This window comes from Asterias rubens, chromosome 21 (assembly GCF_902459465.1).
Source record: "Asterias rubens chromosome 21, eAstRub1.3, whole genome shotgun sequence".
NCBI classification, from domain to species: Eukaryota; Metazoa; Echinodermata; class Asteroidea; order Forcipulatida; family Asteriidae; genus Asterias; species Asterias rubens.
The window spans coordinates 5,197,523-5,222,733 of NC_047082.1; the positions used below are offsets into that span (position 1 = coordinate 5,197,523).

At 40.9% G+C, this 25,211-nt stretch overlaps 1 protein-coding gene across 1 annotated transcript; it reads left to right on the forward strand.

Annotated features, from left to right (window-relative positions):
- On the forward strand, positions 1-23,813 carry LOC117304769 (monocarboxylate transporter 7-like). Its single transcript, XM_033789376.1, has 5 exons — positions 1-417; positions 11,623-11,766; positions 22,071-22,717; positions 22,909-23,074; positions 23,466-23,813. The coding sequence occupies exons 1-5, from the start codon at positions 201-203 to the stop codon at positions 23,588-23,590; spliced, it is 1,299 nt and encodes a 432-aa protein (XP_033645267.1). The 5' UTR covers positions 1-200; the 3' UTR covers positions 23,591-23,813.
- The last annotated feature ends 1,398 nt before the right edge of the window (positions 23,814-25,211 follow it).

Below are 25,211 nucleotides of genomic sequence, written 5' to 3' on the forward strand. Positions count from 1 at the left end.
CCGGGTTGTTAAATGGTTCGCTGGATAATTGAACCATCTCCATGCTTGAACCATAATATGCTTTAACCATCGTTTCTAAGGTATGCAATTCTTAAAGTAAGGAGCTTTGAATAGGGCCTTGATGGACAACATCATAGGCAAACCAATGGTGTATTGTCAGAGGTTTCCAAGAAGTTTCTTGGATAAGGATAGGGGAACGTATGTTGGGAAACATATTTATTGAAGTAAAACCTTCGTTAAAAATGGCGACTTCAAGCTGTCTCCTTACGTTTACATCATTCATGATCATTTTCTTGGAGATGGGATCTCTGAAATCGTTTGGTGTTTTATTCAACCCTATGATGGATTCTCTAGAGTGCAGTGCAGCTGAACTGGGGACTGTAATCGGCATGTCAAACAGTATTGGTTATATCATTGGTAAGTCACTTATATCAATTCTATACGTGGGAATTGTACTGGTGAAAGAGCCAAGATTAATCATTTGATTACAAATAAACATTGTTGTCGTTATAAAAAAAACTAACTTATTTTATAAACTTCTCAACAAATAACAATCACAATATAGAAATTTTTGCGTTAACACCATGTATTGATAATCTCTAAATGAGTTGGGGAGGTTCTGAAAACAACCGTTGGTTTCAACTCGACGTTTCGATCAGTATACTCTGATCGTCTTCTTCAATCACAAAGACTTAAATATCACTTCTGTAACATTATCCTTATCTGCCACATTAACTACAAGTGGGTATTCAACATACTATAAACTCACAGCTTTTGAAAACCAAACCACAAAGATATGTTGAAACTTAAGAGTCAGTTCAGGTAAATAATTGACATAGTTGCTGACGGTCAAAAAATGATTTTTTTTTATACTTTGTTGGTGGAAGGGCCTTGGGGTGCAAGTAAACAAAATTGCATTTCCAATTCTATATATAGCCCGTTGCCATGGTTACGGCTCATTTTGTTTTTTGGCCATTTTAGGCCGATTTTGGGGTTTGAAAAACTGGTTTTTAGCTCATATTTACAACTCCACCCCACCAAAATGCAAAATTATTTCAAAAAACCTTTTATATCACTACAAAGTATCATCCTTGGCCTTCCTTGAGAAAAAAAATTATTGCTTTAAATATCATCCATGTGCTATTTTTGCATCATGCATTACAGTATGTTTTTAGAACTTGCAAAATCGACATTTTTACCCTATTTTTGGACCCCAAAATGTCAACTTGCCAGGGGTCTCAGAAAATGTTCCTTTCGGCTGTGATTAGGGCCAACATTGGTCTTTCCATATCTGGTGTCAAAAACTTGGGCAATTGTATCCTGTTGTGACAGTACTGCCTCAAAACTAGACTTTTTTCCCAAAAACGTGAAAAATGCCTTTTTAAGGGTCTTTTCACATAATATCGACATACGTGTCCACGGTAAAAAAAAGGAATTTTTTTCTTATACTTTGTGGATGGTAGGGACTTGGGGTCCAAATAAACAACATTTACATTTCAAATCATAATATAACACGTTGCCATGGTAACAGTTCATTTGTGTTTAGGCCACTTTAGGCCGATTTTGGGGTCTGAAAAACTGTTTTTTTAGTTAATTTACAACTCCACCCCACCAAAAAACACAAATATTTCATAAAACCTTTTACATCACTACACAGTATCATCCTTGGCTTTACTTGAGACAACAAAATATTGCTATAAATTTCACCCTTGTGCTATTTTTAGAACGTGCATTAGAGTATGTTTTTAGAACTTGCAAAATCAACATTTTTACCATATTTTTGCCCTCAAAATTTCATTTTTTCAGGGGTCTCAGAATATTTTCCTTTCGGTTTTGATCAGGGCCAAAATTTGTCTTTTTATTTCTGGTAAGAAAAACTTGGGCAAGTGTATCCTGATGTTAACAGTACTGTCTCAAAAATAGACTTTTTTCCCCAAACAAAAAAATGCATTTTGAATTGTTTTTTCTTCATATTGAATTTCTAACATTAAAAAGTAATAATTCTATCAATCTTGCAGCTTTTCCTAAGTACTAGTGGATTACCCAACATTGATCAGGAACTGTTGATGACCTTAATAGTAGAATTTGTCCGGCCCAGCCCCAATCATATTTCTTGACATTGCATAAAACAATGTTTTGTGAATAGCGCCTTTTTTTGAAAGTGTTCCCTTTCGGTTGTTATTGGTGTTTTCATGTCTTCTGGGTTGAAACACCGTGTTTATTGTATCCTGTTGTGACTGATCATGCCTTAAGTTTAGTAATTTTTCCGAAAACAATGCATGCTTGTTAAAAATCTGGCACTGTTTCCATGCCCTTTGAGTAATTAATACAAAGTTTTTATTTAAACATAATGGTATCCAACCAAACCATAACCAATGTTTTGCCACTGAGAGTTCTTGATTTGGCTAATTTACCTATTGTACAGGTATGATTCCCATTGCAAGTAGAGTACGATGAGCATTCTTTACAAGTTGTCTTTAATACAGGGCCTACTCTCCTTGGTCCCTGCCTGCTACCAAATGTAAAACTTTTCATAGAGATAGAGATCATAAACAATGTAGTTTCTGTGCTTGAGGCAGATGGTTTAGAGAATCCAATCATGTCCAACACAAATGTGGGAAATTAAAAAGCCCGCTTAAAAGTGTTGGAAAAGTTTGCCAAGATCTTATTAAAAATAATGATACTAACGATTTGCAAGATGAGCGTATAAGAGATCATTTAAAAGAAACACGTTACCTGGGATCGGTCAAGTTGGTCTTTGAAATGCGTTTGTAACCGTTTGTTATAAAATGCATGGTTAGAAAGATGTTTTTGAGTGATACTTGTGTGGATCATTATATTCTACTTTTAAAATATCTTTCTAATCATATGCATTTTGTAATAAACGTTTACAAACGCTTTTCAAAGACCAACTCGACCGATCCAAGGCAACGTGTTCCTTTAATGAAACAACATTGAAAGAAGTTGTAAATACTTGCACCTGCTCAACATAAATAAGTAAGATGCATTTGCAGTGACAAAAGTTTATTCAGGCTAGTTTGATTATTTTTTCCATTCACTATCTTACTAATTCATAATTAGTATATATGTCTCTGAGAACGATCAACAAAAACATTGTCAAACATTACCTGCTGAATTGTTTATCACGTTAAATAAACCAACTCTTTGAATGTTTGCAACAGTACAATTGAAAGGAACACCACCATGGGTGGGGGAACTGCTTACAGAAGGCCAAAGCAGATGAATGGCCATTTAGATACTTTGGATACAGTACTTGCTCACTTTTAGAGCCTCTTTGTTCTGATAGGGATGAAAATGTTTAGTTTGGTAGCGGGCAGGGGACCCATAAGACTGATAAAAGGCCATGTATAGACAAGAATAGTAAAGAATGCTCATCGCACTACTTCTCTTCTTGGAATGTGAATCATACCTGTACAACTAGGTAAAGTAGTCATGACAAAACAAGAACTCTCAGTGGCAAAGCATGGTTATAAACTTTTTATTTGTTACTTAAAGAGCATGGAAACAGTGCCATATGTTTTTAACAAGCATGCTCGTTTTTGTTTTTTATCAATTCAAACTAAGGGATAACTTCAAAATGCATTTTTATTGTTTTTGGAAAATTTACCATGTTTGAGGCAGAAGTGTCACAACAGGATACAATAAACCAAAGTGTTTCTCCCCAGCAGACATGCAAACCATAATGATAGCCCAATCACAACCAAAAGGGAAATATTCTGAGAACCAATAAAAAATTAAAACAGTACAAACTTTCTTGATGTGCAAGGGGAATTAAAAAATGTGACTTTCATAAAAGAGGCGCTGTTCACAAAACTTCGGTTTTTTTATGCAATGTCAAGAAATATGATTGGGCCGGGGCCGGGGCGGGGCAAATTCTAAGATTTAGGTCATCAACAAGTCCTGATCAATGTTTGGTAATGCACTAAGCCTACAGAGTGCTTATGAAAAGCTGCCAGATTGATGGAATTATCACTAACTTCTTAATGTTATAAATTCAAAATGAAGCAAATTTTGGCCCTGATCAAAATCGAAAGGAAAATATTCTGAGACCCCTGAAAAACAGCAATTTTGAGGCAAAAAAAAAGGGTAAAAATGTTGATTTTGCAAGTTCTAAAAACATACTCTAATGCACGTTCTAAAAATAGCACAAGGGTGAAATTTATAGCAATATTTGTTTATCTCAAGTAAAGCCAAGGATGATAATTTGTAGTGATGGAAATGGTTTTATGAAATATTTTTGTTTTTTGGTGGGGTGGAGTTGTAAATATTAACTGAAAAAACAGTTTTTTCAGACCCAAAATCGGCCTAAAGTGGCCTAAACACAAATGAACTGTTACCATGGCAACGTGTTATATTATGATTTGAAATGTAAATGTTGTTTATTTGGACCCCAAGTCCCTACCATCCACAAAGTATAAGAAAAATATTCCTTTTTTTTTACCGTGGACACGTATGTCGATATTATGTGAAAAGACCCTTAAAAAGGCATTTTTCACGTTTTGGGGAAAAAAGTATAGTTTTGAGGCAGTACTGTCACAACAGGAAACAATTGCCCAAGTTTTTGACACCAGATATGGAAAGACCAATGATGGCCCTAATCACAGCCGAAAGGAACATTTTCTGAGACCCCTGGCAAGTTGACATTTTGGGGTCCAAAAATAGGGTAAAAATGTCGATTTTGCAAGTTCTAAAAACATACTGTAATGCATGATGCAAAAATAGCACAAGGGTGATATTTTAAGCAATAATTTTTTTTTCTCAAGGAAGGCCAAGGATGATACTTTGTAGTGATATAAAAGGTTTTTTGAAATAATTTTGCATTTTGGTGGGGTGGAGTTGTAAATATGAGCTAAAAACCAGTTTTTCAGACCCCAAAATCGGCCTAAAATGGCCAAAAAACAAAATGACCCGTAACCATGGCAACGGGCTATATATAGAATTGAAAATGTAATTTTGTTTACTTGCACCCCAAGGCCCTTCCACCCAGAAAGTATTTAAAAAAATCATTTTTTGACCGTGAGCAACTATGTCAATTATTTACCTGAACTGACTCTTAAACAAGTGTACGGGCAGCACGTTTGTAGCAAACTTAATGAATGAAAATACTGGTTTAATGAGTCGGACTTGTTAAGAACCAGTGCCAGAATTCCAATTCATTGCGATCGATTTTAAGTGGAGTTGTCAATATCAACATGTTGCTTATTTTACAAATATAACATAGTTTGAGGGTGACTAGTCGATATTAGCTCCCCGAGGTATTGGAAGTTGCCAACTAGTTTGTCAACTTCCAAAGCCGCAGGGAGCTCATCGACTAGTCACCCAAAATAAACCATGTTATATTTGTTTTTACTATACTTCATACATATTCAGTTACCGGAACATGAGTTTTGAGCAAGAGAAAATGATTACTGTGTAACAAAATGCACATGATAAGTTTGTTCATGTGTTGGACGTCGCTAGAGAGAGCACTGTTCGTGCGTGTATACAAAACGGTGCCACGATCGTAAAGCGCATGACAAGTAGAATAGTGCCCGGGTATAACGTCGCGCAATGGTAGTGCGCATGACAAGTAGAATAGCTCCCGGGGAACTATTACTTGTCATGCGCATTTACCACTTGCGTGATTACTCACGTGCGCGCTTGGTAGTTAGCAAAATTAACACCTGGCACATGATGATGAATGGACCAATGAGAGCTCGACTCTCTGTCATGAATATGTATGAGGTATAGTAAGCATTTACGATTGATACAGAGTTAACACTAATCTTAGCTCTTTGTGCATTCGGGTTGGCTTGCCAAGCATGGCGGCGCAATCGGGGAGTAGTGACGTCACCCCAGAATATACTTGAGCAAGTCCTACATTTGTACAGTAAACACATCAAACTATTGGTTGCATTTACTTTGTGCGCACTTTTGGGATTGGGAACAATCATATTTGGATTCAGCAGGTTCATATTGATAAGAAAGCTGATGTTATCACGAAAGTCATTTTCTAGCCACGTTATTCGGGGGCTGATCATGGCCTATATATAATAGTAATTTTCGAGCTAGCACAAACCCATTATTCAAAAATTGCAATGCCGTTCCTATAAATTATATCAATGTCTTTAAGCAACTAGTTGGTATTTTCATGCTCCTACACTGCGCTCATACGCATGAAAAACAGTTGTAGGACACACAATAAACACACCTTGAAAACACTATTTAGTTTCAGAATTTATTAAAGCATGGGAGTGGGCCGTTGTTAAACTGCAGTTCGTACTAAACATTAGAATACAGTGTAGTTGTATCAAATTAGTATAAGTTAGTAGTTAGTACATGTCACCGTTTCTCAATGATTCATCTGAATCATGGCTCTTTAAGCCCTCCGGGTTTCTACCGGGATCCCTCTCAAATTAAACTTTGCATTATAGTTCATTCAAAACAATTCATATTATGGTTCCTTATAATCCTCCTGTATCGGATTGTTTAACTTTATTTAATAATAATAATATTAATAATACATGTAATAATGATCAAATCAAGTTTTCTAGATCAACTCTCTTGATTCATCTGAATCATGGCTCTTTAAGCCCTCCGGGTTTCTACCGGGATCTCTCTCAAATTAAACTTGAAAGGTATAACTTTGGGATGAAAACCGGAGAGTAATATTATCAGCACTCACAAATGATTGTTATTGAACCATCTCTTAAGATGTCCATTTTTGATATGGGGATAAAGAATGGAACGCCCATTTCTTTTTGACAGTTCAGAAATGTGGCTGGCTTTAAAGTTGTGTCATTTCATGTCTAAAAAAGTGATGGCAATTCCAATGAAACATAACACGCAATTCTGAGATACAAAAGGCTAATCGGACCCCCAAATTTGTCAACTACTTTGTTTATACTGGTCAAGAGAATTGGTTCATTTTGCATTGGGAGTGGTGGAGTTGACTAGTGTTGTGTATAATATTTTGTACCGATGGTGAATACAGAATTGATGTATCTATTTTATGGCAGAGGCTAAGAGGGTTTAATAATTTGGCACTGTTTTTCTTGTGAACAAGATACTCTGCGACGATTTAGCTTGAGATTGAAAGTTTTATATCAATTGTTAATTCTTTTAAATAATTGAAAACGATTTCTACAGTTACACAAGTGCTATTTAGTGTGCCAGGGGTCTTGGCTAATACAGCTTAGTTGGAAATTTGTTTCTTCACTTTAGTAAGACATTTTGGGAAGTTTGACCAAAAGGGTTGAGAGTAACTTATCTTAAAGGTTATACAGTAAGAAAAACATGTTGAGTACAATCTATTTGTATAGCACGAAACCAATTCATTGAAAACTGAAGACCCTATAGTAAGGAATACTTATTTCTTTGTTGTTCTAAAGCATTCGGGTGACTCATATAATACCTTCCTTAATCCAAGTTAAGTAACTAGACCACAAAATCGGCAAAAAACAGAGGTTAGCCACCAAGGAAATAAAAATGTCAGCTTTTACGCATTCTTATGTATCATATGATCGAGAACAGCATAAGACTACTGGTGGTACAACCATGAAAAATTACTTTGCATCATTAGGTGAAATTTCGATATGGTAGTAACCAAACTGAGTCGATTTATAGAGAATCTTGTAAAAGAAATTGCAACCTTATTTTACAATCGTCTAGTTTAAAGTTTCTGAACGAATTTGTTCAGTCTGCTTAAATATATAATCAATCGTTTTTTACCAGTTGCTTGATAAGGGACCCACAATGAAAGAGGGCTCTGTTTTCTCTACGATTATTTGAGATGAAACCAATTCCATGATAAAAACTATTGGTGTTAATTCGGAAGTACCAAGGGGCGGCATTTCCAAAACGAGATAAAACCAGTCAGAATCACAGACATGATCTATAGAGATGAACAAAATTAGTACCAAATTTGTGCGTGTCTTTCTTTGACCATAAATTTATCAGATTTCAAGACCGTTATCTTACATGATCAATAATCACACCGTACCTCGAATAAATCTACAAACTTGTCAAACAGGTTTGCCTCTTAAATGCATTCGGGCCTTTCATATACTACATTCCAAAATCCAAGTAACTAGATCACAAAATCGGCCAAAAACAGAGGATGGCCACCAAGGAAATAAAAATGCCAGCTTTTACACTTTAACATGGATCATATGATTGTGACAAGTAGAATAATTCACATCCGGGTACTTTTCATTTATTCATACTCACCTTTTTAAATACACCGGTTAGCGCGCCCTCATCGGCCGCAAGACGTCAGAGGGCCACTCTTTCCTTTGACGTCGGAGACTTAACATCACATTATTTTTTCCGTCTTCAATTCAGGTAATTAGCATTCTATTTTCCATCCATTCTCCCCTAGATTTCATATAAATTCCTCTTGTATAAATTATTCGTAGAGTTTAGCCTATTTTATGACATGTTTCTTTTTGACAAGAGAACTGTTTTCTAGAGTTAATTTACTTAGTTTTGAGTCGGGAAAGAAAATTCCCGTAGTAGATATATTTCTTTTTGATTTGAATTTCCTCAAGTCTCCTCTCTTAGATTTTGTTTCTAGTTTTGCATTACTAGAGATCTAAAGTAATGCCGTACTTGTTTTCCGATTTAATGATGTAAATATTGCTGATTTTGCGGAGTTATCCTCTAATTTTGGTACAATTCCAAGATGGCGGACGCCATTAAACTTTTGGCGGGAACTTTAATTATATTATTTAGTTTGCCGTTATTTATGCTTTTCTGTTTGCCATCCATTTCCAGTCTTTGGCAAATCGTTTATTATAGATAGTCTTTATCCAAGTTCACGGATTATTTAATTGATTTCTTTATTTCTAAAATACTTAATTTCTAGGCTGGAAAACAGCAACACTCTCGCGTCTTTCAAGGATTTCCTAATTACTTGTAAATAGTATTTGTGACTTGTAAGTTTTATTCTTAATGTTCTATTTAAATTATGTTTATTTAATTAGACGTCGGAGACTTAACATCACATTATTTTCTCCGTCTTCAATTCAGATATAAATAAAAGTATGGAACAGCGAAGGTTGTGTCTCGCAGGATCATTTATTTAAGCCGGTCACATGATCAAGAACAGCATGCAGGTATCAAGATTTCTGTTGGTGAAATTTCGATTGGGTACCCAGACTTAGTCGAAATATATTTCGACCAATAGAACATTAGAGAAAATTGCGAAAGAAATTGCAACCTTATTTTCCAATTTTGAAATTTCTGAACGAATTTGTTCAGTCTGCTTAATTCTAGAGTCAATCGTTTCTTACCAGTTGCTTGATAAGCTACTGATAAGGGGCCTGCAATGAAAGAGGGCTCTGTTTTCTCTACGATTGTTTGAGATTAAACAATCTCATTTAACGCTGAATTGTTAATTCGGAAGAACCAAGGGGTGGAATTTCATAAACATTCATAATCACAGACATGATAAATTGAGATGAACAAAATTAGTACCAACATTTTTCGTGTCTTCCTTTGACCATACATTTATCAGATTTCGAGATCGTTATCTTACATGATTAATAGTCACATCGTACCTCTAAATACATCTACAAACTTGTCAAACAAATGTGTCTCTTAAATGCATTCGGGCATTCCTTAATCCAAGTTAATTATTAGACCACAAAATCGGCCAAAAACAGAGGATGGTCGCCAAGCAAATATACATCAGCTTTTACACATTATTATGGATCATAATGATCAAGAACAGCAGTTATTGGGACTAACTGGTGGTGAAATTTCGATATGATGGTAACCATACTTAGTTGAAATAGAACATTAGAGAATCTTGTGAAAGACTTTGCAACCTTCCAATCGTCTAGTTTGAATCAATCGTTTCTTACCAGTTGCCTGACAAGCTACTGATAAGGGACCCGCAATGAAAGAGGGCTCTGTTTTCTCTACGATTATTTGAGATGAAATCAATTCCATGATAAAAACTATTTCGAGAACTTTCTCAATTATAACGCTGATTAATTCGGAAGGACCAAGGGGCGGCATTTCTAAAACGAGATATTGTAACTATTCATAACACAAACATGATCAATTGAGATGAACAAAATTAGTACCAAAAATGTGCGTGTCTTTCTTTGACCATAAACTTATCAGATTTCGAGACCGTTATTTTACATGATTAATAGTCACACCGTATCTCTAAATACATATACAAACTTGTCAAACATATTTGCCTCTTTAATGCTGACTTAGGGCTGCTGTGGTGTAGCCGAGTGAGTGGGCAGCTCTGGCTTTAGGTCTCGGTCTTATCAATATGGAATGAGCACTCTCTGGACCAGTGTCCTTGCATTCTGCAGTTGTAGCAGACGTCAGCCTTCGGCATGCCTGTCAACGAAGAAATAAAAAAACCAACAGAAGAAAAAAGGAAAACATAATATGTTCCATATGTGGATTAATATCGTATATAAAATACGCTGTTGTCGAAATGCGACACCAACACTACAGCAGAGTAAGCAGCGGCCTGAATTGGATTCTGTTGCTAAGGACGCTGCTTTTATACTGACATGCATCAATGCACTCAAATGAATGAATCACGACACGGTTCATTCATTTTGAGTAACCCGCGTATAAGTCAAGAGACGCGTACGGCGGGTACTCCTGTGTGTCATTCAAACAATAAAAACTACATTTATAAACACCATTTGAATCAACCTCCCCAACATTTTGTCATATGGTTCAACCAAATTATAATGTTCACAGCCACAATACCAGGTCTTCTTCCCTTTTACATTTGTTAGTTTAGGACCTTTGTCTTAACATATCATTATGCACCCTGGGCCTCTCCACTGGAATGAATTACCTGTTAGTGTAAAGATGCTATGTCCGATTTTTGGCCGATTTGACCCCAACATTTTGATTTAAAATTCAATATGTATTTTGATGGGGGTCGAGAAAGTTACAAGCTTTCATTTGAGCCATTGCTCGAAAAAGTCCGCCAATTATTAGTAGCAGTGAAATAAAGTGCTCAAAATGAGTTTTTGTCGGGATCCCGACAATATATCACGTCACCAATTCTTATGTGTTTTATGAGAAACGTTTTAAATTTTTGTCATGGTTCCTGGCCACTAAAAGTACAAGTTAAACTTTGTTCCGATAGAGCGGGTGATAATCTTTGAAATACCATTCAATTGAAAATATATTTTTTTTTTTTATGTTTGAGGCCAAAAATCTGACATAGCATCTGGAATAGTCAGAATCTATTCAGTTTTCAACGTGATCTTAAGTCGTACCTTCTTCAAAATTGACTTTCTGTCCCCCTCCCTGTAATCTTGTTTTTATTTTCATTATTACTTGAGTGTAGGACCTGACCAACTGAATGTTGTGTGTCTTTGTTGTCCCGGTCTTTGTTGGTCATGTGTTTTTTGCTTTGTCTGCTCAGTCTGTAATAACTCTCATTGGCTCTTTTCTTTGTACGGGCACTCCCTATCACAAGCTGCGCTTACTTGCATGATTGCTGAATCCAATTTCCTGCATTTTGTGTATCACCTTGCTAACATTGCATTAATAATATTTGAGGAATTTGAAATAAAAATTGAACTGAAATTTCTTCATTTGCTTTGTTTTCTTTCCGAACGATGGTTACAGCACCGATCACAGGGAATCTTGCAAGGCGATATGGCAGCCGGGTGTGTGTAACGACCGGAGGGTTCTTGCTTTTTGTTGGATACCTTGCCAGTGCGTTCACTTGGAACATCTTCCAGTTAACCATCACATTGGGATTAACAACAGGTAAGTGTCAGTTCTTGGGGTAAAATAACACCTTTTTGGTAATAATATGTCATAACCATGTCTATTTTTATCACATATATGCTAATTTGGCAAACTTTTTTTCTGAAATGAAGGTCACTGTAATTTTTAATATGTTATCGTGACCTTGCCCAGTTTGTGAAACAATGTATCATTCCAAAAATCATCGAAATAAAAATCACTTGATATAGCATGTCTTCTTCTATCAGAACCAACCAAGAAACAACTGGGCGCTTCAAAATTTACAATCAATTTGAGGCCAAAACTTTGTGCTCAAATATTTTATTACCGCTAGACAGTCAGGCGGGCTTGTCGCGGAACCTGTGTGCTCAATCTGTCACCAGTCTGGCCCGGGCATTTGGTTTATTGCCTCGCCTTTCGGCCAATTGACCCCCTTGGACGGTGCCTTGCATTCCTTGATAGCCGGTCTGTGCTGGCTTGATCACTTTTGTCTGAGCAGCCTTTGAGTTGAGTTGACAATTTATCAGTCATCAATTTTCGAATTTCGAATTCTCTCGCTTTTCAGCATTTTAAACGCTTGTACCGTGTGGTCATACTTTTGTCGATCTTTTGGATTTAGTTTTCTCGTTATCAGCAATTTGTTCCTTGCTCCGTTTCGGTTTACTCATTGTTTGGACTAGGTGTTTTTTAGCGTATATTACTGTGTCCTTGTTTTGGTGGACCCTTTCGGACACTCATCTCGATTATGCCTCGTTCGAGTAAGCGGCCAGCTGCCCCTGCAGCTGTCACGGAGACAGCCGCGACTAAGCGCCGAAGGGGACGGCCTGCTACCCGCTCATTGGCCACCAGGACAACCGCTACTCCCGCGGCTGGTGTTTTGCCAACATCGGCTTCCAATGCCGCTGCTTCGGCACCACCGCCGCCCACGACGACGTCCCCGTCGACGACACCAGCTTGTGGATGGAATGTAATGGCGGATGGGGTACCTCCATCGACGTTTACGGTTCCACCAACGGCAGCGACGGTGCATGGGGCAGTCGTGCCGCCGACAACAAACGGTGAGTCTTTCAATACACCAATATTTGTAAGTTCCGTTAGCGCGTCGCTTGCTGGGCTAGATAGCGCGCCACTGCACAGCGTCTGTGACGATCTTGGGGCCGCCGTGCCCTTAGCGTTGCAAGAAAAAATTTGGAAGGGCGAGTTTGTGGAGTTCGGGTCCCTTTTGCGACCTGCTCGTCATTCCGAAAATGACTGCGTGTTCATGGTTGGGACGCACGAGTCACCGGCTTGGCAACTGCGGCCGCATAAGCAGACCCAACGGATCACGTCCATTGAGCAATGGACATCGGCATTTTTGATTTTTGCGTCCATTTTTCTGCAGCGTATAGTGTTCCATAGAGGACAGCCTCCGTCGTAGTTGTGAGTTGTCCGTCGGAGTTGTGAGTTGGGGCGTCGGAGTTGTGAGTTGGGGCGTCGGAGTTGTGAGTTGGGCCATCGGAGTTGTGAGTTGGGCCGTCGGAGTTGTGAGTTGGGCCGTCGGAGTTGTGAGTTGGGCCGTCGTAGTTGTGAGTTGGTCCGTCGGAGTTGTGAGTTGGTCCGTCGGAGTTGTGAGTTGGTCCGTCGGAGTTGTGAGTTGGGCCGTCGGAGTTGTGAGTTGTGCGTCGGAGTTGTGAGTTGGGGCGTCGGAGTTGTGAGTTGGGCCGTCGGAGTTGTGAGTTGGGCCGTCGGAGTTGTGAGTTGGGCCGTCGGAGTTGTGAGTTGTGCGTCGTAGTTGTGAGTTGGTCCGTCGGAGTTGTGAGTTGGGCCGTCGGAGTTGTGAGTTGGGCCTTCGGAGTTGTGAGTTGGGCCGTCGGAGTTGTGAGTTGTGCGTCGTAGTTGTGAGTTGGTCCGTCGGAGTTGTGAGTTGTGCGTCGTAGTTGTGAGTTGGTCCGTCGGAGTTGTGAGTTGGGCCGTCGGAGTTGTGAGTTGTGCGTCGTAGTTGTGAGTTGGTCCGTCGGAGTTGTGAGTTGTGCGTCGTAGTTGTGAGTTGGTCCGTCGGAGTTGTGCGTTGTGCGTCGTAGTTGTGAGTGGGTCCGTCGGAGTTGTGAGTTGGGGCGTCGGAGTTGTGAGTTGGGCCGTCGGAGTTGTGAGTTGGGCCGTCGGAGTTGTGAGTTGTGCGTCGTAGTTGTGAGTTGGTCCGTCGGAGTTGTGAGTTGTGCGTCGTAGTTATGGGCTGTCCGTCGGAGTTGTGAGTTGGGCCGTCGGAGTTGTGGGCTGTCCGTCGGAGTTGTGAGTTGGGCCGTCGGAGTTGTGAGTTGTGCGTCGTAGTTGTGGGTTGTCCGTCGTAGTTGTGAGTTGCCGTCGGAGTTGTGGGTTGTCCGTCGTAGTTGTGAGTAGAGCCGTCGGAGTTGTGAGTTGGGCCGTCGGAGTTGTGAGTTGGCCGTCGGACTTTTTATTTTGTTTACTAAACTGCAATGGTCAATAGGTGGCGTATGCCTACTTCCGGGTTCTTCTACACATGTGATTGAGTTCCGATTGTGCTGAATCCATCGATTCGTCACCGAGAAGGCAAAATCCTTTTGAGTTGTCGCTTTTGCTTGCCTATGCCTATACATGAAATGGATGGACCCATGTGTTTGATGCTTTTATTGGGAAATTAGGCCTATGTTTTGTTCGCACAGCACTATGTTGTCAGTTGCAGATCTGATATTTTATATTTATCTACGCCCCTTCGAAATGTTGTTTATGAATTGTAACATATTCTTTAATAACTGCAGGTAGGATGCGGGCCTTATAACGAACTAGCATTAATCTTTCACTAAATTCTTTTTCGTTCAAGGCACCATGAAAGCGTTATATGTTTTTACACCCCGATAGCAATTTAACATTAAATAAAAATTAAATAAAATTTAAAGTGTATGCCTATCATTAAATTAGTCCAAAGATGGTCAAATCATCCTTTATTATTATTTATTATTTTTATTATTATTTGGCAATTCACATAAAATACAAAAAATTACAAAAATTTATACGAAAAGGAAACAACTCTTTAAAACATTAATTATACAAAAACATACATCTGTATTGGAAAACAGTAACAAGGGGGATACATCAAGATATATAAAAAGGATGGCAGGCAGTAAAAGAAAAAAAAGAAAGAAAAAAGTACTACACGACTGAGGACAACAGAAAGACATCAACACTACAGGTTTGCCAGGACTGACAATAGTGCCTGCACTGTCACCAAGAGGTGTGTCAGTCCAACCAAGAGACAAAAGGACAAACAATTTCACTCAACGAACAGGTTAACAAACAAACACCCCAACAAACAAACAAACAAATACAAACACATACTAAAACTTTAGTATTTGAAAGTGTTATGTAAGTTGGATTGACTAGGTATGGATGAATAGTGTTTCAATTGGTTAACTTGAAATAATTTATATGTTGTTTGTTGTAAACGGAAATACGAACGCATGAACGCATAAGCCAACGGAACTATGCAAATTTTCCTGATACCCGAGCTGTGACCTGTGTGTATGCAAGCTGTGCTTCCAAATAACAAATTATAGACATAAATCTGACGATGCCTTGAGTTTGTTTTATTGACTTGTATCCTTGGTGGGTTTATTTGCTGTTCAAACAAAAACAAAAACTATACTTCTTATGGATCCCCCGGGAAACTAGTAGCAATTTACAGATGCATTGCCAGATTTTTAGACGATCTGAAAGCCAAAATATGTTAAATTGCAATTATCCCAGGATATAGAGTTGTTGCCACTTACTTTATATATACTTCAAAGATTACAAAATACAGTGAATAGCTGGATCAGCCTTTTCATTTTCCTGTATTATGACGTCAATTTCAATAATTTACATTGGGCAGCAGTCTGGTGCTTGAATATTATGTACTTCTGTACACAAAGTGACACATTATAGCTGACAATTTCGCAGTGTGCGCGAAACGAACAGTCATGAATATTCAGTAAGTTGCACATTCTCCTGATTGACCGGAGCTCAACCAATCAGAATGAAATGGTCTGGATAAAAATCGTTCTACCTACAGTTCCTGGCGTTAAAAATATGTAAATATTTTGTTCTTTCATTTTGTTGAGGAATACGGGCTAACCATCATCTTTAATTCCTGCGAACCGGCCTAAACTGTAAGGTATCTTTAAAAAACGTGTTCTATAAGATTTTATAAAATAAATGAAAATAGGAATGGGCGTTTTCACTATTAACAAAAAATGATAGAATGTCAAATAACTCACAACTACGACGGCCAACTCACAACTCCGACGGCCAACTCACAACTACGACGGCCAACTCACAACTCCGACGGCCAACTCACAACTACGACGGCACAACTCACAACTCCGACGGACAACTTACAACTACGACGGCCAACTCACAACTACGACGGCCAACTCACAACTCCGACGGACAACTCACAACTACGACGGCCAACTCACAACTCCGACGGCCAACTCACAACTACGACGGCACAACTCACAACTCCGACGGACAACTCACAACTACGACGGCCAACTCACAACTACGACGGCCAACTCACAACTCCGACGGCCCAACTCACAACTCCGACGGACAACTCACAACTACGACGGCCAACTCACAACTCCGACGGACAACTCACAACTACGACGGCCCAACTCACAACTCCGACGGACAACTCACAACTACGACGGCCAACTCACAACTCCGACGGCCCAACTCACAACTCCGACGCCCCAACTCACAACTCCGACGCCCCAACTCACAACTCCGACGGACAACTCACAACTACGACGGAGGCTGTCCTCTATGGAACACCATAGCAGCGTCATCCTGGTCAAGCACGGCATCTTTTGAAGTATGCTGACATTGTTCGATCAGCGGCATTTCGTCGTACTGGCTTTGGCTGGCGTGACTACGACGTCAATTTCAGGCTTAGGCAGGCTCGTGTGCCATCTCGCTCATGGGCTACCATTGATGCGGAGCTTTGGCTCATGTTGGTTGGTGCGCCGGGGCAGCCCCAAAATGTTCGTTCCTTCGGGAGTCGAGGCTCATTTCGGCAGCAAGACCACAGTCCCAATAGTTTCGGGTCCCACCGGGCAACGCAACGGGAGCCTGGATCTAGCACCTGTCACGATTTCAACCGTGGCCAGTGTTTTCGTCCAGCCTGTCGTTACACCCACAAATGCGCAATCTGCTCCTCCGTCGGTCACCCAGCCAGTAATTGCCGAGGTTCTCGCACCCGCGGGTCTGCAGTTAGCGCAAACCCCAATTCTGCTCAGTAAGATGCGCCCATTTTTGCAGTCGTATCCCAATAGGCATGATGCGCAAGTTCTTTTTCAGGGTTTTTCCGTTGGCTTTAGGCTTGGTTATACAGGTCCCCGGACTGCTTCTGCAGCTCGAAATTTGGTTTCTGTTCGTGGCAATTTGCTAATTGTGCGTCAAAAAATTGACCGCGAACTTCAATTGGGCCGGGTGGCTGGTCCTTTTTCAACACCCCCGCTACCCAATTTGCGTTGTTCCCCAGTTGGTTTAGTACCGAAGCAAGCACCTGGGGAATTTCGTCTAATTCATAACTTGTCTTCACCGTTGGGTAATTCGGTTAACGATCACATTGACCCAAGTGCAGCTTCGGTACATTATGCTAGCTTTGATGATGCTGTTGCTATGGTAACCAGTTTAGGTCCCGAGGCCCTTATGGCCAAGGCTGACATTAAATCAGCATTTCGTTTACTTCCTGTTCACCCTGTTGATTTCGATTTGCTGGGTTTTACCATTGAGGGCCTTTATTATTTTGATAAATGTATGCCTATGGGGTGTTCCATTTCATATGCTACATTTGAGCGTTTCAGTACCTTCCTGGAATACAGTGCTCGTAGAGTGTCTGCTTCTCAGTGTATCATGCACTATCTAGATGATTTCCTTTTTGCGGGGAAGCAAAACACACAGGAGTGTTTGCGAGTCATGCAATCCTTTCGAGTTGTTGCTAAGGAGTTTGGGGTGCCTTTGGCGGAGGAAAAAAACGAGGGGCCCACAACTAAATTGTCTTTTCTTGGATTGGACATTGACACTGTGGCGCAGGAGATTCAAGTGCTTCCGGGCAAGATTGTTGCACTGCAGGCCAAACTTTCTAATGTCATTAGCAAAAAGAAGGTTACACTCCGGGAACTTCAGTCTGTTTTAGGTAGTTTGAATTTTGTTTGTAAGGCGGTGCGTCCGGGTAGAGCGTTTTTGAGGCGTTTGTTTGATTTGACTCGTGGTGTAAGTATTCCCCACCACCGCATCCGTATTTCATCTGGAGCGCGTGAGGATTTGCTTGCTTGGCAGCAGTTTCAGCAGTTTTTGTCACGCTTTAATGGTACAGTAGTATTTCCGTCTGCTGTTTGGTCTTCTAGCAGTAGTTTACATTTGTTCACCGATGCATCTGCAGAATTAGGCTTTGGTGCGTTTTTTGATGGAAGTTGGTCTCAGGGCCGTTGGCCAGGTTCAATAAAGGCATCTAAATTGTCGATTGCATTTCTAGAACTGTTCCCAGTTACCCTGGCCCTATACGCTTGTGGGGGCAGCATTTGCAGGGGAAGAGAGTAATTTTTTGGTGTGACAACGAAGCGGTAGTAGCGATTATTAATCGTCAAACCTCACATTGTGCAAAGATAATGAAGTTGGTTCGTTTCTTGGTTTTGCGTTGTCTTGAGTTGGATATCCACTTCAAGGCTCGTCATGTCCCGGGGGTTGATAATTCTATTGCTGATGCTCTTTCCCGTTTCCAGATGGACCGTTTTCGCCGGTTGGCACCCGGGGCAGACCCCGTTATGACCCCCTTGCCAGGCAACCTGTGGAGCGCCTTCAGCTAGAAGTGCAAGAATTGCTGCAACATTCGTTGGCACCTCGTACCCACTCGCTTTATCGACGGGCCTGGAACCTTTACCAGGAATTTTGCACACTGCATGGCTTTGGTGATCCCCTTTTCTCATCTTTACAATCACTTGTTCAATTTATTGCATTTTTGTCAATTAATGGGTATGCTTCTACCACCATTGCGTCTTACGTTTCAGGTATTGCATCGTCTTTGCGTTTGGCTGGGTCGCCCGACGTAACCAAACATTTTATTGTTAAGCGTCTGTTAGAGGGTAGTAGGCGGCTGGACAGTCGCCGTGACTTACGCCGTCCCATTACTTTCAGTATTTTGCGACGCATTGTGCCTGCTTTGGATTCCATTTGCACTAACCAGTTTGAAGCACAGCTCTTTAGAGCGGCATTTCTGTTCGCTTTCTTTGGGTTTTTACGTGTTGGCGAATTCACTGCCAAGTCTAAGCATGTGGTTTCTCCCCTGAGGCATTCAGATGTTTCCTTGCAGGTTGCGCCCACTGGGCGGGTTGTGGTGCTCAATGTTATGTTTTCAAAAACCGATCAGTATGGTCGGGGTTGCTTCATTACGATTCCCGAGTGTTCACGGGGCGATTTTGCGCTTTGCCCTGTTCGAGCTGCGGCGCAGTTTTTGAGCGTTCTGCGTCCGCATTGCTCAAGCTTCTTTTCACACTTCAATGGAGACCCAGTCACACGCTCCCAATTCACTGCGGTTCTTCAGCGTTCTCTGGATTTTGTTAGTCTTGGTGACATGCGTTTTTCTTCGCATTCATTTCGTATTGGGGCAGCCACCGTTGGAAGTCCAACGCCTATAGCCGCTACATTCGTATTGACCCCGGCTTTATTTTGTAAAAAGCCTGCCCCTGCTCAGTTTTCTTTTGTTGTTAATTTTGCTAATGCTTTTGTGTGGATTTGATTTTAGTATTACAACCCCATTTTAATTTGTTTTCTTTCATTCTGTTTCCTTTATGAGCAACCCCCGTCCACGGTGAGCCTTTGGTGTGGGTTATTGGCGACTCTTTTGTACATTGGGCATCGCGCATAGCTGTAAGGGATGCTTCACTCATACCCGGCTTGAAGGTGCAATGGTTCGGGAGGCGGGGACTCCACATTGAGCAGTTTGGAGATTTTCTTCAACACACGTGGTCTCGCAAAAACTCCAATCCAGACGCCATCATTATTCATGTGGGATCAAATGACCTCGGCAAGGTGCCAAAGAAATGCATGTTGCATGACATTCATCGGTTGCTGTCGGGCACCAGAGAACTTTTGCCGCACGCCATAATTTTCTGGTCCGAAATTTTACCACGAGTTGCCTATACTGGGGCGATCAAACAAAACAAGGTTGAGCGGGCGAGACGGGCCATCAATCGTAATGTGGGTGGTCTGTTTAGGTCCTCGCCCGGTGGTTTGATTAACCATCCTCAAATAGTGTGGTCGAATCGTGAATTATTTATCCACGACGGCATCCACCTTTCTAACACAGCTTGTCATTTCTTGATTTCTAATTTTAATGATGCACTTCGCACTTTATTTCCATAAAAGTTATACCCAACTGAATTAATCTTGAGGCTATTTTGGCGGCGGTCATCTCGATGACCGTGTGGCGGTATTTCATTGTTTACACCTCAATAGTCCTCAGGTATATTAATTCAGCTGTTATAATTTGCTACTTTGGGGTCTTTGTTAAATGTATTATCATTATTATAACTTGGTATTCTGCGTTGACGGGATGAAACGTATTTTAGTCGCTTTGTCTTAATTTGCCAACAACCGGGGAATATGTGCTGTTTATTTAACTGTGCTATATTTGCTTTAATTTCAAGTTCCTTTGCAAACCTTTTATTTTAACGCTTTTGGTTTCGCGGTACAGCCTCGTCCGGAAACCTGTATGCAGTAGTAGTTTTGGCGACCTCGCGGATTTAGCTACGGCCGGAGGTCAGTTTTGCTATTGGTTGATTTACTGTTGTTGATTTCGCGGAAATCAGTTTGGCTTTAATTGCTTTGTTTATTACTTTTGATTTCGCGGGTGATGCGACTACCGGGAATCAGTTCAGCTTATTGGTTTGCATTAAACACATTTTAGAAGATCTTGCGGATGGCAGGCAACTGCCGGAGATCTGGTTAAGTTCTATAAAATACAAGCATTTTGTTATGGCTTAGCTCATTGCAGCATAAACAAATAAAAGGCTGCTCAGGCCACTCTGTTGATCAAACCAAAGTGTTTCTGTGTCGTATGTGGTAATAATTGTATGACTATTTTTGTACAGTTGTTAGGTTACAAATTAGTCAATTTATATATACGTTACATAATAAATCCACCAACAAAACTCACTCTTCTCAGTATAGAGATTACATCAAAGTTGAGATGGAGAAGCTGTCTGCCTTACTTCAGTAGATCACAAACTTATGCAGTCTTGCTTTAACCCCCTGTGATGAACAACAAATTTAATGCATAATAACTTTAATCCCCAAGAGCAATTTTTTCACCATGCTTCAACTCTGACTTCAGGGCCCATTTTAATAGAGCTGCTCAGCTGCAGATTTTGTGCTAACTGTACGATTTCCATTTCATAGCGCCGCTAACCGTATAGCGCACAAAAAGGCATGCTATTGTAACATTCGTGCCAATCAGGCAGTAGAGGGCGCCAGCACGGCTCCGCGGTGGAGCTAGTTGCTGGTTGGCACCCTGCTGGAAGATTGGGAAGCCCGCTCGCCTGGGGATGTTTTCCTATGTCTAGATCTGTGGATTTGTAAGAACGGATGTCTGGAATAAAACGGTCAGGAATTCAAGCAGAAATACCGATTCTTAGTGTGTTTCATTGCTCCGTACTGATGTGGTTATTGACACAGGAATTTTGTGTTACACTATTACCTTCCGATGAAGTCGAGTTGCAGCATGGTGAAATCTTTTTGTTACCATCTTAGAAAGAATTTTGTTTGGGAAAGATGCCCCCCCTACCACAACCCAAATTAAATCCTTGGTGCGTCACTGCTGGTATTTCAAAGATTATTCTGGTTAGACCACATCAGCCCTCAACATGAAAAAATCCCAAACCATTAATAATTATTTTAAGTAACTTTTTGTTGTTGTGGATTTATAAAGTAAAGTATATAAATTGACTAATTCTAAACCTACCAACTGTACCCCCAAAAAATAATAAAGTTGTAAATTTTGAAGAGCCCAGTTGTTTCTTGGTGGATTCTGATAGAGGAAGACATGCTCTATCAAGTGATATTTATTTCGTTGTTTTTTGGACTGATGCGTTTTTAAAATGTCAGATTTTAGTAGTTTCTGCCCTGACTACATGGTAAGTCCGATAGGGCTAAAAATTGGTGTGCATTCATTGCTCATAAGGACCTACAATCACAGCAATTTTTATAAAAATCGGAAGACATGAGGGAAAAAAGTGCATTGGTCTGACATGGAATGACATATATACCTGTATTTTTATCATTTGTGACAGGTGTTGGTATGGGTCTTACCTACATACCACAGACAGTTGCACTGGTATCGTCTCCGTCCAAGCATTTTCCAGTCATGTACGCCATAGCACTTCTAGGTGGGTCATTTGGTTTTATGGCGTGCCCTCCTGTAGTCGATTTTTTTCTCGGAGTCTATGGCTGGCGTGGAACCTTGATGATCATGTCTGCTGTTATGTTCCACGTGTCTGTGTTTGGTGCACTGATTGATCAACACGTCCATAAGTATTCAAAGATAAAAACAACAGACACTGATCAAGTATCAAATGACAAGAATGAGCCCGGCTTTCGTAATCGGCTGAAGGAAGTTGCTTCCTGGCTTTCTTTGCATATCCTCGCTGAGAAACCAACGCTACTTCTTCAACTCGGTGCTTCTACACTACAAGGCATATCTTCTGCTGCTTGGATGGTATTTCTAGTACCTCATGCAGTATCAAGAGGTATAACTCTCTCTGCAGCAGCTCTGTTATCTACTGGAGGTGGTGTTGGAAACCTTGTTGGAAGACTCCTTCATATTCCTTTGCAGGGCTACAATGTCATCAGTGCATTTTGGTTCTTTGTGTTACTGTGTCTTATAAACTCAGTGGCAATGTTCATGGATTCATTTGTCCAAGATAATTACATGTATGTGGTAAGTGATACTGCTGTCCCTTTAATCTCTACCCTTGTAACTAATAATTGTTTTATTCTTTATATTATGCTAAAGAAAGCTAAGTTTCTGTGTATTTATAATGTTGATATAGACATTCTAATCTTTCGTGTTGTTTAATATGGCGTTTGATAAAAAAGAAATGTTTTTTTTTTCCGTGTTAATTATGCCAGGTCCTGATGTTATTGGCTTGTGTCAACGGGGGCGCCATTGGACTTCTAAACATTCTAGTGACGTTAGTGGTGAAAGAAATGTACGACGAAAGTTTTCTCGTTGATTTCTATATTTTAAGTAAGTGCCTCTACGGGCTTGGAGAAATCAGCGGAAGTTTTGCAGCAGGTAAGGTTTACTACAACATGGACATTGTGATTTGGTTGCATGGCTATGTGAAGCCATAGAGCTAATCAAAAGTCTGCCTCGATTGACGTCACAAAATGGGTAGGCGGAGTCACCCCCCGTAAACAACTTTATCTCTAACTTTATTTTTTTAACATTATAAATCGTGACAAACACTTACTAACAAAATTGTTTTATTGTTCATAAGCCTCTTAGATTTGAAAGAAAAACAATTCTATTTTCAGGTGACTTTACCTGTCCTTTTAGGAGCTCCGTGTACGGGTGTTTGTGTGGTGGTGATGGTGGTTATGTTGGTGGTTTTTTAAGTTTGTTTTAAAGTTTTGTTTTTAAGAGAACTGACTTCAATTTCGTCTTGCGTATTATCTCTTTACAGGGTTGCTTTACGACCTGACACGAAGTTACAACCTAGCCTTCGTCGGGCTTGGAATTGTCAACATTGTAATGATGGTACTCATGCTGGTGGACGGCGTTATTCAGCGATGTTGTTCCCACCATTGATTAACAATTTGCTCAAAATGCTTTTTGCCCTCACTAAGGTTTGCTTGAGAGTTTTTAAGTCACAAATTTGGTTGCTAGTGTTTGAACGTAGTCATCGTTATTGATGTATTCCACGTCGTTGACTGCAATATTTTGTAGACGCCACTAAAGCCAAACCTTATTTGTTGCATGTGCTTATTTAAAAATCCTGTCCGGAAACCCTGAACCGTAACCTCCCCGTGAATCACTACAAAACACTTCTCCAAAAATATTGGTGCACAAAATGAAACAATAGACTTGCGAGATTATTACAATTGGAAATAGTCGTACCTCAATGTCGTCTGACCTAAATGCAGTCACAAACTTGTCCCCAGATGTCGCCCCGACCTAAATGGAGCCCCGAAGTTGTACCCAGATGTTGTCCTGACCTAAATGGAGCCCCGAAGTTGTACCCAGATGTCGTCCTGACCTAAATGGAGCCCCGAAGTTGTACCCAGATGTCACCCTGACCTAAATGGATCCCCGAAGTTGTACCCAGATGTCGCCCTGACCTTAATGGAGCTCCGAAGTTGTACCCAGATGTCGCCCTGACCTAAAACGAGTCCCGAAGTTGTACCCAGATGTCGCCCCGACCTAAATGGAGCCCCGAAGTTGTACCCAGATGTCGCCCTGACCTAAATGGAGCCCCGAAGTTGTACCCAGATGTCGCCCGACCTAAATGGAGTCCCGAAGTTGTACCTAGATGTCGCCCCGACCTAAATGGAGCCCCGAAGTTGTACCAAGATGTCGCCCTGACCTAAATGGAGCCCCGAAGTTGTACCCAGATGTCGCCCCGACCTAAATGGAGCCCCGAAGTTGTACCCAGATGTCGCCCCGACCTAAATGGAGCCCCGAAGTTGTACCCAGATGTCGCCCCGACCTAAATGGAGCCCCGAAGTTGTACCTAGATGTCGCCCCGACCTAAATGGAGCCCCGAAGTTGAACCCAGATGTCGCCCTGACCTAAATGGAGCCCCAAAATTGTACCCAGATGTCGCCCCGACCCAAATGGAGCCCCGAAGTTGTACCCAGATGTCGCCCTGACCTAAATGGAGCTCCGAAGTTGTACCCAGATGTCGCCCCGACCTAAAAGGAGTCCCGAAGTTGTACCCAGATGTCGCCCCGACCTTAATGGAACCCCGAAGTTGTACCGAGATGTCGCCCTGACCTAAATGGAGCCCCGAAGTTGTACCCAGATGTCGCCCCGACCTAAAAGGAGTCCCGAAGTTGTACCCAGATGTCGCCCCGACCCAAATGGAGCCCCGAAGTTGTACCCAGATGTCGCCCTGACCTAAATGGAGCTCCGAAGTTGTACCCAGATGTCGCCCCGACCTAAAAGGAGCCCAGAAGTTGACCCCAGATGTCGCCCTGACCTTAATGGAGCTCCGAAGTTGTACCTACGACCTAAATGGAGCCCCAAAGTTGTACCCAGATGTCGCCCGAACTAAAATCTTTAGCCCCAAGCTGTACCTAAATGTCGATCAAAGTTGAACCTAAAAGGTCGGGGTGACTTTTAGGTGCCGCACAGACGGCCCAAAACTGTTATCAGACTTTATGATCCATGTCAGCAGACCTACTTCGTAAAAATTGTAAATTTAATGCAT